The sequence below is a fragment of the Balearica regulorum genome, chromosome 15 (assembly GCF_011004875.1).
Source record: "Balearica regulorum gibbericeps isolate bBalReg1 chromosome 15, bBalReg1.pri, whole genome shotgun sequence".
Classification (NCBI taxonomy): Eukaryota; Metazoa; Chordata; class Aves; order Gruiformes; family Gruidae; genus Balearica; species Balearica regulorum.
The window spans coordinates 2,847,224-2,860,578 of record NC_046198.1 but is presented as its reverse complement, the minus strand read 5'-3'; the positions used below and the strand labels follow the sequence as shown (position 1 = coordinate 2,860,578).

Below are 13,355 nucleotides of genomic sequence, written 5' to 3'. Positions count from 1 at the left end.
TAAATTAAGCTGTTTCAGCCCTGCACCCTCAGGGAGGTGATTCTGTGTTGTACCTAAGATGGCGTGCTGCTGCTTGAGCTTGGCCATGACCTCCTGTAGCTTCTCTGTGCCTGATCTCCCAATCACCCAGCTGCAGATGAGCCTGCCCAGCAACCTTTTCCAACCCAGCCATTAATTTGGAGTGAGCTGATTGCTGAAGTGACTCACTTGTGGTCACAGAAGGAGCTAGATCTGACAGGGAGGAAAGAATGAGTGGCACCTGGGGTCAAGCATCAACCCACATCCTTAAGTGCTGGTCTTGCCTTGGTTATGAGCTTGTGCTGAAGACCACAGCTGGTCATCGCAAGATAACCAAGTCAGCTGAACAAGGAATCTGTTCACAGTTGCTGCCACCTGTAGGCAGTGGGGCCAAAAGCCATCTCCACTAAAACATTTCATTTCCAGACAGCAGCTTGGAGGTGCTATTTCATGGACAGAAAAGTCAGGGAGACAAAACTCCCTGGCTCGAGTTTGGGACGTGTTCTCCTGGCTGTGTAGACCAAGGCCTGAGGATTTCAAAGGCTGCTCGTTTGGGTTCGCTGTGGTGAAAGCTCAGGTTCTGCGGCACAGCTCAGAGGCACGAGGAGGATTTCTCAGCCAACGGCTACAACACCCTCGCTGCAAGTTACTGAGCTTTCAAACAACCCTAAGAGACACTGCTCGCTCTTGGGACACTTACCACCACACCACCCCGAGAGCCCACTGCTCCAGCGGGAGTACTGCTAGTCACTGCAGGAGGCTTGTGGAGAGCCAGGGTCACGCCAAGCTTGCAATAGCCTCATTATCTGAACCCAGCCTCAGGTTTTCTCCAGACCTGACAAGCACAGCAAGCCACATTCCTCGTAAGGGTGAGCACCCAGGCTGGCTTGAGCAAAAGAAAACTGCAGCCTCCTTGATACCGATGACAGCTGTAGCTGCATTTGAAGGGACAAACACAAACAGACCCTTCCTGGCCTGGGGTCCTCCCTCACCTTTTCCCCTTCCCAGCTCCTGGTCCCTCGCAATTGCTATTCCTGCCGTCCCCAGCATGGCATTCCAGTTACACACTCTCGCACCACCTCAGAGGGTGCCCAACAAAACAAGCTCGATCCTTCCTGTTTCTGTAAAAGCATAACAGCCCACTGCAGCCAGTGTTCCTGAATGCAAGACCTGGTTCAAGTGTGCCTCTACACCCCAGCACCAGGGTGGAAACCACAAGACGTGCCCACGCCAAACTGCCAAGGGGGTAAGACAGTGCAAGGAAGTAAGAAAAAAAGTGCAAGGAAGCCTTTGGGTGAGCCAAGGGGAGAGCAGCTTGCCCACACTCCTACAAAGCTACTAAAACATCTTGGCCAGGAACTGTAAAGCACCCAGGCTCAGGACCTGGGGATAGTGCCTGAAAAATCAGCGTCAGACCCCCACGGCAAGCTGCTTCCATCTTGCTTATTCCTCCGCACGCAAACCGGAGAGGTTAGTGATCGTCCGTGCAGGGTGCGAGTCTCACCGCTAACATGGAGGCACTACGTGGAGTGTCACAGCCTGTGCAGGGGCACAAGTGAAACCCGGCGTGTTAGCAAGCCTTTGTGTGTGTGACACGTCCACGTGCTAGTGACACCACTGGCAAAGAACTGCCGTAAGGAGCAAATACAACCAAGTCCACTTACTCTTTCCCTTCTAGGTTTCCTGCTGGGCAGGGAGACAGTGCTCGCTTTAAGGGGTTTAAAGGGACACTGTCAAGAGAAAATCATGTTTTAAAGAAGTTGTTTCTTGGGGTTAGTGACACGAAGAGACACACAGCATCTCCTCACCTCGCTCCAGGTGACAGCACCTGCTTCCTCTACACACCACGCTCTGCTTCACAACCACCCTCGGGGTTTCTCCCCTGTCCTATTTCTTGGCCCCAGTTGAAGGCAGCAAGGCTACAATGCTGCCGAGGACAGACGGATAAACCCAGGCTTTTTCTGTGACAATCTCTTTCTGCTCTGATGAAAGCCTGCAGGATGACCTAGACGCAGATCTCCCTCTCCTCAATCTGATCTCATGTCTCACCAGGGCCAGCTGTGCAACAGCACTGCTCACACAATGGCCTGCTGCCCTCACCGCACCAGGGATGCACAGCCCGGCCCGGAGGCCAACAGCACCACGCTTTCCATCCCACGCTCACTCAGCTGCCTGCAGAGACCCCGATCGCTCAGGGAGGCACAAAGAGGCCTTTCTGCTACCATGCTGGGAACCCCAATGCCAAGGGCATTTCATCAGAGCGTGCTGCCACGTAGATGTGTGTGCAAGTCAAACTGTAACACCCTCGCCCCCCATTTTCCCAGCCCAGAGTTTGCCACTTTTCTTCTGGGACAAGCCCTGAGAAACCTTCTCAGACTGAGGTTTCTGTGGATCTGTTTCCTCCCAAAGACAGGAGGGGACTTGGCTAAAAACAGTCGTATTACTAAACCAGAGGAGGAAAGGTCCTGGCTGTCTAGCATCGCTGAGAAGAGAGGCTGCGCTGCCCAGGAAGACCTTGCTCCAAGGCCTGAGGGCATCTCCTGAGGTCCCAGGGATGCTGGCCATCAGGCCGAGCAATTCATGCATGCACAACCTGCCTGCCCACGCTGAGACCAGCACCCAGGCTTTGTACATGGGGCTGCAAGGTACTTACAGAGTGCTCGTCATGGTCAACGCTCTGTGCCAAGACAGGGCTGAACGACACCGGCGACAGAGCCCCCGGCTTCTTCCTCACAGCTCGGATCTGCAGCAGGGCGCGGAAGGCTAGGAAAGAACAGCAGCAGGTGATCAGGCTGTGCCAGACACATGCCAGAGCTCCTCAGCTCGCTGCAGACACGCCATCGGCATGGGAGAGCTCCCTGTCTGCACGGGGAGCAGGACCATGGAGCACACCAAAGCCAAGCGTTATGGTGTGGCTTCTAGTTGATCAGTCTATACTGGGGAGAGATCTGCTGGCCAGAAAACTCTGGGTACATGTAGCCCTTGCAGAGAACAGGCACTGCCTGCCTCAGTACAGTCAGGTACAGAGGTGCTTCAGGCCTGATACTATACAACACGGTAAGAAAAACACGAGCTCGGCCTCGGACAGCGCACTGCAAGCTACAGGATGGGGGGGAATCTCATGTAAAACCACTTGGGGTTCATTCAGACCCCACAAGTCTCATCCCTGGGATCCAGCTGGCGCTGGAAGCATCGCTCCTGCCATCGGCTGCTCGCTCACCAGCCAGCACTACAGGCGTAAGAGGCTCTGCAACGGCTGCAAACCCAGCCAGAGGGTTAGTGGCTGAACTCCTGTCTCCAGCACAGCGATCCCTTGGTCCTCCCACCACAACAGCTTTGATCTCCACTCCCTGCCCACAGTCCCATTTTCTATCTGCAGATCTTTAATATTGCCGTTCCTCTGAGCCAAGGGCACATATGAATGAGCCAGACATCTGTTCCGAGGCAGCTGTAAGAACTTGTTCATACATAAGAAAAAGCCCAGGCATTTCTTGTTGCACCCAGCTGCTTGCAAGATCAGCCTAGAGCCAGAGGACAGAGGTGCAAATCTATCCTCACTGCCTCTGCACTCCCCAGAAAGAGATTCCCAAGAAGTCTGACATTGGGGCAGTTTCCAAACAAATACAACCTACCCCGCTGCAGCACACAAATGAGATAATGCTGTTCCTGTGTTTTAAGTTGTGCTACTTATAGTCAAAGCTGTCTGGCACTTCCTCTGATAAGATCTTGCTTTTGGTTACGGCATCTTTGCCAAGTTTGAACTGTTTAGACTTAATTTCTCAGGCCAAACATCTGTCTTAGGCTCTTTTTTCTTTTCCTGGGAAGTATCAATTAGAAACGATCAAATACCTCAGAGGCCAAGCACAGGGTAAAACACATGATCTGTCTATTCCAGCAAAAACACAGGCATTTCCTCAAGAGACCCCTATACCTCTGTGCTTTTGCGAAAAGACATGGAATTTAGCAAGTGCTCCCTGAGTGTCAGAACGAGGGTTTTGTTTTATCCATCTTTTGGGAGCTGAGCTGAGCTCAGAGCACCTGCACCTTCAGATCCATCCCAGGCAGAGGACAAGTGGCCAGGGAGGTACTGGACAAAGGGCCATTCTCCCATGCGCTCTCCTCCTTCCCTGTTCAAGGACAGTTATTTTAGGAATCTCCAGATGCCAGTGAGAGCAGCAGCGTGTTTGATGCTGAGCCTTGGGGTGGGGTATATAAAATACAGGCTCCCTCTCACCACACTGACTTAACAGGAGCCTAGGAAGGAGAAAGATGCCCTTGTTTCCTGGGCACATACTCACGCAGCCTGCAGATGGGACAGTTGTTGGCCTGGTAGCGCAGGGTGTCAGCGCAGGAATTGCACAGACAGAGGTGTCTGCAGGGCAGAATGAGGGTGTCACGGAGGTCCGACAGGCAAACCACACACTCGTTGCTGTTGTCACTGTTCTCGTCATCTGAAGGCTGTGATGAGAGGCAAGACGTTGGCATGTGAATGGGAAGGACCGAGTCAAACTGCCAAGGGACTCTCAGGCCTGGGGAAATTTCCCACTCAAAAGTTTGTGAAAGAGCTGGCATCTTCTTTGCGCAGCTCTCAGCGGGGGTTTCTCAAGGAAAGCAAGCTCCAGCCCACACAGTCCTGCTATGGACACTCCTTCCTCTCGGGGCTCTGCTCTGAGCTCGCTAAAGGCCAGAGACCAGGGCGCTGCACTGTGAATTCACGGTGTAGCTGTCCCTCCCCAGAGCCAGGCTGCGTGCAGAGGAGAGCCCCTTTGGGGCAGAGATCCCCTTGGCCGAGGGGAACCAAGAACAAGCTCCTGCCTGCCAGCCTGGTGGCTCCCAGGGTCAGCAGGGAAGCGGGCTCTTTGGCAGTCCAGCCTTTCTGCCCCATGTCCACAGGGAGGGAGCAGCCCCAAAAGGAGCTGCTCGCTGACTGCGGCAGACAGCAGGTCAGGCTGCCCCCGGGGCTGGAGAGAAGGAGGCACTCCAGCCATGTCTAGCCCAGTTTCCACAGATCCTCTGAATATGTGATGGAGTGAGTGGTTCTCCTGCCCCAACATCTTCACCAGTCTCCTGTGTAGGCACAAGCTTCGATGCAGCTACAGGAGAACCAGTCTGGGATGCTCACCCTGGTAAAAAGGTCAGCGTGAATCCATTCAACATGAATGTCCCTCACACTAGTCTTTCAGTCACTCAGAGCCCCACAAATGGGAGCAGAGCCACCAAGCAAGGTGTCACTGGGAGGAGAAACCCACTCTCCAACCACAAGAGCTCTCTTCGCTGACACCCGAGAACTCCAGAGTCTCCCCATCAGTGCCACACAAGTTATGCCAGAGTCCACCAGACTGATGACCCAGCATGGGCCACCCGCCACCTTCACCTGGTCCCACTTCATGAAGCCCCTTTGGTCACCAGGACTAACACATGCTAGATCACAGGCAACCTCGGTGTAAACTGCAACACAGAGCATCTGCTGCCGCATCCACACTCAGCCTGCTGACTAGGCCAGCAAAAGGCTGCAAGCCTGCCTGCCCCGTCACATGCACCCCTCATCTATTCTGGGAGGTAGGGAGGGCAGGCTTTTTGCTTTCCCATTCATGTGGTTTGCCGAGTATACTAGGAAGAACAAAAATGGCCCCAGGCCACTTGTCTGATGGGCCACAAATGCGTGATTGCTAGATCAAGAGAATCATCACAAGACTCTGGAGGACCCAAACAGAAGATGAGAATCCTCTTAAATACATTCCGTGCAACAAAAACCTTTGAAAAGACTTCTCCCTCCTGCCTCTTCAGGTGCTACCTGTTGGCACAGGCAGAGATGACAGGATGCTTTGGGCAGGACACTGCCTTGCTTGGAGAGGAAATCCTGCTTGTCTTGCTCTGTGGCTACTCCTCTGTTTGCAAATCGCACACTACACACACCAGAGCGGTCTGATCCTGAGGCCAGCACTTGGTACGCCCAGGTGGCAGCAAAGGGCAGCTCTGTATAGGGCTAAAGCAAGCATACAGCAGTCTCGTAATCTGGATGGGGCTGTGCAGCAAGCTGGGAACCAGCAGAAGCTACTGCCTAAAGGTGGGCAATGTTACTGGTCACGGTATTTGCATACCCATCCCTTAGTGATGCTGTGCTCCTTCTTGCTGGGGAACGCGGGCTGTTCTCTGGACACTGGCATGCCCTAAGGAGCTCAATTCCCTGCAACGCTGCAGGAACATGCAGCCCCCCGCCCCCAAACAGGAGAACATGAAGGCACCACAGGAGCAAAGCACAGACACCAGGCATGACTGCCTTGACTGCAGGGAGGCAGGGACAGGCCCACGGCTGTCTCTACAAGCCCTAAAAAATCAGTGCTCCGAAACACCTACGGGGCACTGATGCCCTTCTCTCCCAGCAATCCCAGCCCCACAGAACATTCTCAAGAGTCTCACGCTATCTAAAATTATCTCAGCACAACTCCACTGACTGTTTGGGCCTTACAACAGTGAGAACCTGCCATCCCTGGGCGTCTTCAGCTGGAGCCTCCTGAGCACCTTTACCTTGGTCTCTTGGTTGTTTTTGTTCTCGATGCCGTAGATCTCCTGAAGCAGATAGCTCACCCGGTCAACCTAGAGAAGAAGACAACAGTTGGAGCGCCAGCTGCTCTGTCATTGCTGTTTTGTGATCACCTCCCCTCCCTCCCTGTGTCAAAATGTCCGTGTCACACCCATAACAGCCAGCTCCCCTGTAGCTACATGAAAAAGTTAACAGAAACAAATATCACAAAGGATAGCTGGGAGAATGAGTCTCTCCTTGCTCATCCTGTTTGGTCTGAGCAGTGAGTCCAACTGGCCACTTTTGTCACTGTCAAAATCATCTAAAAACCAAGAATCCCGCTTGCCTCAGAGATCAAGAGGGAACACGCACCCATAGCTCAAATAAGCCAGAGGCAATTGGCCCCCCAGAGTCCTTTTCTTCTGTGAAATACTGCTCAACTTTAACCAAGAGGAACTTCCACCCGTCTTTGTAACCTCAGCAGAGGTACTGTGGCACATCAATGGCTGCACATCACTGTTCATCACCTGGGAGCATAAGGTCAAGCTACTGAAGACAGACGAACCATCTCCCTTAGCAGGAGAAGCACTCGAGGGACAACCCTACATTAGTGCAGTGTCACTTATTACCATCCCCAGGTCCTTGGTGGCATCTCTAAATTGGGGGGGTGTGGTGGCAGAAAGTGCTGTAGGCACAGGTGGAAGCTGCTCACAGCCCCAAACTTGGGACATACTCCTCCAAGCCATGCCTTTCTGCAAACACTGGCAGCTGCCTGCAAACTCCCCTGAGCAGCTCAATTAAAGCACAGAGGCAAGAAAGGCTGACGGTTCAAGTGCCAGCAAGGCAAGCGCCCTCCGCACCACGGGGTGTTCTCCCCTGCTCCCTAGCTCAGCCAGCAAGTACAGCACGAGACTCTCACAGCTGGGAGGAGCAACCTCCACAAAGATGCACAAAGATACCAGTCCCCCAAGATTTGGTGGTACACAGCAGCTTCCCCAGAGCAGGGCATGTTTCTCTGCACAAAACCCTGCAATGGGTAAAACAGTGAAGGGGTTGCAAGGTATTAAACCGACACATCTCAGAAATGGGGGAAGGAAACGCTTTCCTGCCATCTCCAGTAACTGGCCAGTTGACGCCATGCAGTGAAGCCAAGCCACTGGGAAACCAGTGCTTCAACAGCTTGTCAATCCCAGGGCTTTTGGCATTTCCACATGGAATTTGCCTCTCTCCTCTCCTTTTGTCAAGCCAGGTGCTCAGAAGAGCAATGGCTTTGCCATGGGATTTCAGTGCTGCAGAAGACATCACATGCCAAGATGGGGGCAGGAGCTAGCTATATCCAGCCCATTTGCCAGTTCAGAAATGCTTTGAACTGGGACACAGCAGCTTTAACAAACTAATTCCAGAGTTGCCCCGTTTAACTCAGCATGCAGCTTACAGACAATCTGTTCTAGCCCTGCATTTCAAGGCAGTGAGGTCAGCTGTTGGACTGCTGAGCAAAATCCTCTGCAGCGGCTCACAACTCACCCAGGAAGTTTGGGAACAATTATGTGGGAGATGTTCTTTTGTAACTTGACATTTCAAACAGAGTCTTGTTACGGCATCCTGACTCCGTGGAGGATCATGATGGGTGACAGTGAGTACAGAAGTGGTCAGCTCAAAGCACAGAAGAGGTGAGGAAGGGAAAGACCAGAGTCTCTGCAGGAGTCTGTGTTCCTTTTGCTACTTTTGCCTCTAAAAACCCTGAGAAGCTCATGTCGCAGTAGGAAAAGGGTGAGCAGTGCAACGTGGTTCTTACTAGAAAGATCTCTAGGTTTTAAAAGAATAGGAGTAAATAAGGAGTAGGTGATTGTACACAATGCAGTCCTTCACCTTCACACTTCTCCAACCCATCCTGCACCACGTCATCCTTCCAAAGGCTTCTGTTGCTACATACAGCCTCAGCTGATGCACACAGGAGCCACCAGCTAAGTCCAGGTCATGTTTTTCTGCTGATCCATCTGTTTGTATTCATCCATGCTGAATTTCTTCAAACAGGTTGGTACATACATTCTAACTGATCTCAGCTGAGAGAACAAAGCAGTTCAGCTCATTAGCTGCTGCCTCCAGTTCCCAAAGAGCTTTAGAGATCGATGCACACAAAAGGTACCTGGCAATCCTGGCAGCAGCAAGGAGGGGAAGGCAAAAGAAAAGCAGTGATGGGGAAGAATGCACAGTGTTATACAGATGGTTTACGTCAGGCATATACTCTATACCTCTGCTGATGCTCTTATGGGTGCAGATGCTATCTCAGTTTCAGTGGTACTGTGTGTTCTTCTAGCAAGAGCTTCCTTCTATTTTAAAAGCCATAGCAGAGAACATATAAGCATTACATTTTACAAACTGCCAATAAAAAAAAAGTACCCACAATCAAACAGTGAGTGGGAAGGTTACATGCTCTGCCAGTAAAGATAGACAAGCACACAGTGTTTCACTGCAGGAGTCAGCTAACCATACTGTGGTAGGGTGGGAACTTCCCTGGAGAGCACTCCCAGCAAGACAGCCCTCCACTTTGGGGAGTCCGGAGTGCTAAATGGAGAACGGTACACACACTGCGTTAGAGCGCACAGTAACCCAACACCGACTCAGCCAGCTCACAGCCATGGAAGCACTGTTTAAAAATAAAAAATTAAAAATTAAAAAATCCCCCCCAAAAACCCACAAGCAAGATAAATGAGCGGCTTTTCATCAGCTCATGAATGCTCCTCTCTGATCTCTCATCAGAAGAATATGTGAGAAAGAGGCCCCACTGGCATCACACCACTCTGCCCTCTCAGCGCTCAGGCAGCCTCTTCCAGCACAACGCACAAGCTCTCCCTTCAGAGGCATGGCTCTTCTGGATGTTTCCACTACGAACCTGTCTTTGCATGCTCGGTAAGACTCCCTTCCGAAACAGTCTCTGTCCGTCTCCATTAAAAATACTTGTGGGATCGATCAACTAGCCAGGAGATCATGGTGCAACACAGCCAAGTTAAGCACCAAGGGAGGGAGGGGAGCGCAGGTCAGCCTAGGACACACAGGGCTCAGAACAGACGTCAGGCTGGAGCGGCAAGTAACTCAGCGCTAGCACCGGGATAAAGCTCTGGCAGCCAGGGCTAATATTGCTGTCGCTAGGCACGAGCAAGTCTGAAGGACAGGCAGGCAGTGAATTACCAAATGCGATTGTGATATATGATTAACCAATACTGTTCAGTGGCTCTTTTCCGGCCTGGGGACTGGAAGGAACATCTTAGAGCAAAAAGTGTCTAATCAAAGCACTTAATGACCTTCTTGTTGGTAAAAGGATTTTTAATTCAGATCAGGAAACCCTAGCCATCAATCGCGAGCAGCTGAAGTCAAACACATTTAGAGCAGAAACACAGCACACATCTAAAGGCGAAGGGATCGACCACCAAAATCTCATCTCTTTCTCCAAGACATTTCAAACTGATCCTTGCAGCAGGATCACTACCAGATTTCCTTTCAGAAGGTGAAAATCTTGGCAATCTTAGCAGTTTGCAGTTGCTTATGTATTTCTCTCTATGCAAGACTGGATGCAATTTCAGTGTTGGCAAGGCGCTACACAGCTTCTGCCCATCACACCACACCGGGATGGGCTAGAAAAGGGCTACAGATCCCTGATGTTTCCCTGTTTCCCAGTCTCCCCTTCTTCCCTTCCCCTCATAGTGTGTGCAGTCTGGTACGTAAACAACAGCTTCAAAGCAAGACCATGTCTGCGACTGCTCAAGTACCAGGATACTCGTAGGAGACGGGCAAGATGAGCCAGAAGGTCTCAGTCCCTGGGACTGCTCCGAAGATACCCTGGGCACAAGGAAGCTTGTGCAGAGACAAGACATGCATAAGATCCCCTAATATTTTAACACACACACACACACAGAGAAAGCTAACGGTTTTCAGTGTCCAGGTAGGAGACTGGGAGCCTGCAAAGATATCCTTCCACACTACCAAACACAGAACCTAAGGAGATCAGGCAGTGTCAATGAACAGAAATGCTTCGCACTACTTAACGGGTACAGCGCTTCAGCTCACTTACGCAAACCTAATTTACTTACACTTATACGGACATGGAAGCATCAGTACTGTGCTTTGCCAGTTTTGTATTCAAGCGCCAAATGCCAGCAAAGCAGGAACGTATAGGGAAGATTGGATCTATACATAGTGCCTGCCTCCCAGAGGAGCAGAGAGACCTGCACCATGGCTCTGCCAGTCCCACGCTGACGTGTTTGTTCCCCACAACACAGATCTGGCTCTGCAACAACCAACCCAACGTTAAGGGTTACCAGCAGCCCACTGCCTTTGCTTGTGACATCTGAGCTAACGAGGTGAGATCTCAGGCTCTCAGTGAACTAACACCGAAGCTTCCCACTGGGTACAGTCGGGCACCTGTGGGACACCAACAAATGTCTTTAATCAAGCAGTAGACAGGAAACAAGTACTTACGATCTGCTTCTGTTTTAATGGCTTCACGGAAAAACTGCCATCAACGTGCTAGCAGGAAAAAAAAAAAGGAAATGGATTAAATAGCTGAAGTGTACAAATTAAAACAGACTCATGATCATGAGTTGGTGTCTGCTAGCTAAGGGGAGGGTGGCGTATGTTTAACTGGGACAGCCCGAATGACAATCATTCCCAGCAGAGTTAGTGGAACAGGGTATCGGAGTGCTCCTCGTCTGCTCCAGTGCAGATCTGGTTGAACCTGGCTCAAGTTGAACCTGGCTGAATTGGGTCAGAGCACACACAAAAATCCACTGGCATGCTGGATGCTTTCAGGCTGCAAGCAGTCCAACTGGGTGCAAACACTTCTTCAGCAACTCCAGCAAGACTTGGTGGGAATAATCTGTTAACACTCTAAATACCATCCAGTTACAGAGCCACTCGTGAGGCCAGAGCCCAGAGAGAGCAGGGGGCTGGCATGAGGCTGACAACAAGGCTTGTCCACTGGATGGAGTCAGAAACTAGTCACGCGTGCTCTGCGTTGCCATCTTCAGAGCCACAGTGACAGCCTCAAGCCTTTCATTTGCTTGGTGCCAGCAGGCACGGCTGGAACAATTCTGTATATACCTGGCGTCAGAACTAGTGATAGGAATAGCGTGCTGTTTCTATTTTCTCCATCATCCACAAGGGTTTAAACTAAACTGAAAGAAACCAACTCTCCTGCGCAGTCTAGAGAGCAGAAAGGAGACCTAGGTGAAACTCCAGCAGGCCCTACTGCTGTGCACAGTTGCAGATGTGCATCTGTTTGCTGAAGGAGTTTCAGAAGGAAGGGACAACAACATTGCACCAAAAGACAAAACAGTCCTGTTTTCCAGGCGAACACAAAGTGCCAAGTTTCTGCCTTTGGAAAAGCTGCAAGGCCAGATTACGCATAGCATCAAGGTTACTATTCTGATCTTAAAGATACGTATAAATAGCAAGTTACCAAGCCCTGCCGGTCTGCCTGTCCTCTGAGCATGCTCTGGTGATCATCATCAGTGCTTATTAGCAAGGACCTACTCTGGATTTATGGGCCTATACTTCAAAAGCTGCAATTACTCTAAGGATGGGGAATACATTTTAATCAAACAGGGAGGAGAAAGAACTCAACAAGCACTTTGCCCTCTGACTTTTTATTAAAAGAAAGATTTTGATCTTGTTTTAAGCATTCAGTGGAAGATGAGAAGAAGTGGCCCTGCCAGATAGCATCTCCCCCTCACAGCACACACAGACTAGAAAAAGAAGGGAAGCACTTTCAATCCTTGAGCTCAGACCTGGACACAGGACATAATCCAGCATTGATGGAATGGCCTGACCAGCTTTAGTTGGTTCCCAGTTTTGCTGCATACCTCGCCCAGCTCCCTGAGCATTAGCGGGGCTGTTGCCATCAGCTCTGTGCATCCAGAGAGCTCAGAGGTTCTGTACAGCATGTGGAATTAACCTATAATCCTTGAAATCCCGCTTCCAAACCTGGAGCGGTTGAAGCCACTTTCCAATCTCATGAGACAGAAATTTCCAAAGCTTCACTTCTGCCCTCATGCTAATACATTCCCAATACGTCCGTATTTTCCTACTTTCTATAAGGTGCTATTATCAAGTGCTGGCCACGGGATGCTAGAACGGGAAGCTGGGACAAATCCAGGTCCAAGAGTTCCACTCTCTGACCACAGAGGCTAGGCTTACTGCAACAGCGCTATGTTTGGATACCTGGAAAACAGCAAGTAGACGCACTCCTTTGTAAGTAAAAATCATACTCACATCATCAGATCCAAAGCCTAGTCAGAACCTAGCCACAACCAAAAAGCTGCGAAGGCAATAGCCAGTGCAGCACAGGTGAGTCTTGCAGAGAGGAAGGCAAACATGCATAGAATACTTCAAAATCAGGCTGTAACATGCAGGAAGCTGGTGGTTTCATCTGTTTTTCTCTCCTCAGAAGTGTCTGAACAATCACTTTGCAAGGCTAGGGGGTCTCCACCTCCTGTGCTTTCCCACCAAGATGACAGACGGGCTCCAAACACTACAAGGACCCACTTCCCCAGGGACCCACTGCCCACACCGGCCTCTCCCAGGTGCTGCTGAATGATGACTGAGGAATTCCAGTGTGTTTTGTTTTTCCAGATCAGCCGGACGAGGAAACTAGAAGAATAACATCCCTGCCCTGGTCCCAGGGTGCTGCAGCTGCCCATCTCATTTCTGACAGACCTCTAACTGCCAGGAGTAGAACTACCTACAGACCTAGTGCTCAGAACAGCCCTTCTAACACAGGAAAACTCATTTTCTCCACATGCTAAGTCCAACAAAAAAG

General features: G+C 50.9%; 1 protein-coding gene across 6 annotated transcripts in view; it reads right to left on the bottom strand.

The window, feature by feature from the left end:
- The window catches only part of MGRN1 (mahogunin ring finger 1), a 55,639-nt gene that overhangs the window by 5,073 nt on the left and 37,211 nt on the right, over positions 1-13,355 (bottom strand). For 5 of the 6 annotated variants that reach the window (XM_075767360.1, XM_075767358.1, XM_075767357.1 and 2 more), the window contains exons 8-11: positions 11,018-11,065; positions 6,547-6,615; positions 4,317-4,476; positions 2,672-2,781 (exon numbers count right to left, since the gene is read on the bottom strand). In XM_075767360.1, the coding sequence (XP_075623475.1) occupies positions 2,672-2,781; positions 4,317-4,476; positions 6,547-6,615; positions 11,018-11,065 (387 nt within the window). Of the gene's footprint in view, positions 1-1,682; positions 1,749-2,671; positions 2,782-4,316; positions 4,477-6,546; positions 6,616-11,017; positions 11,066-13,355 lie in introns of all 6 variants that reach the window. The other variant, XM_075767362.1, reaches the window with a different exon arrangement.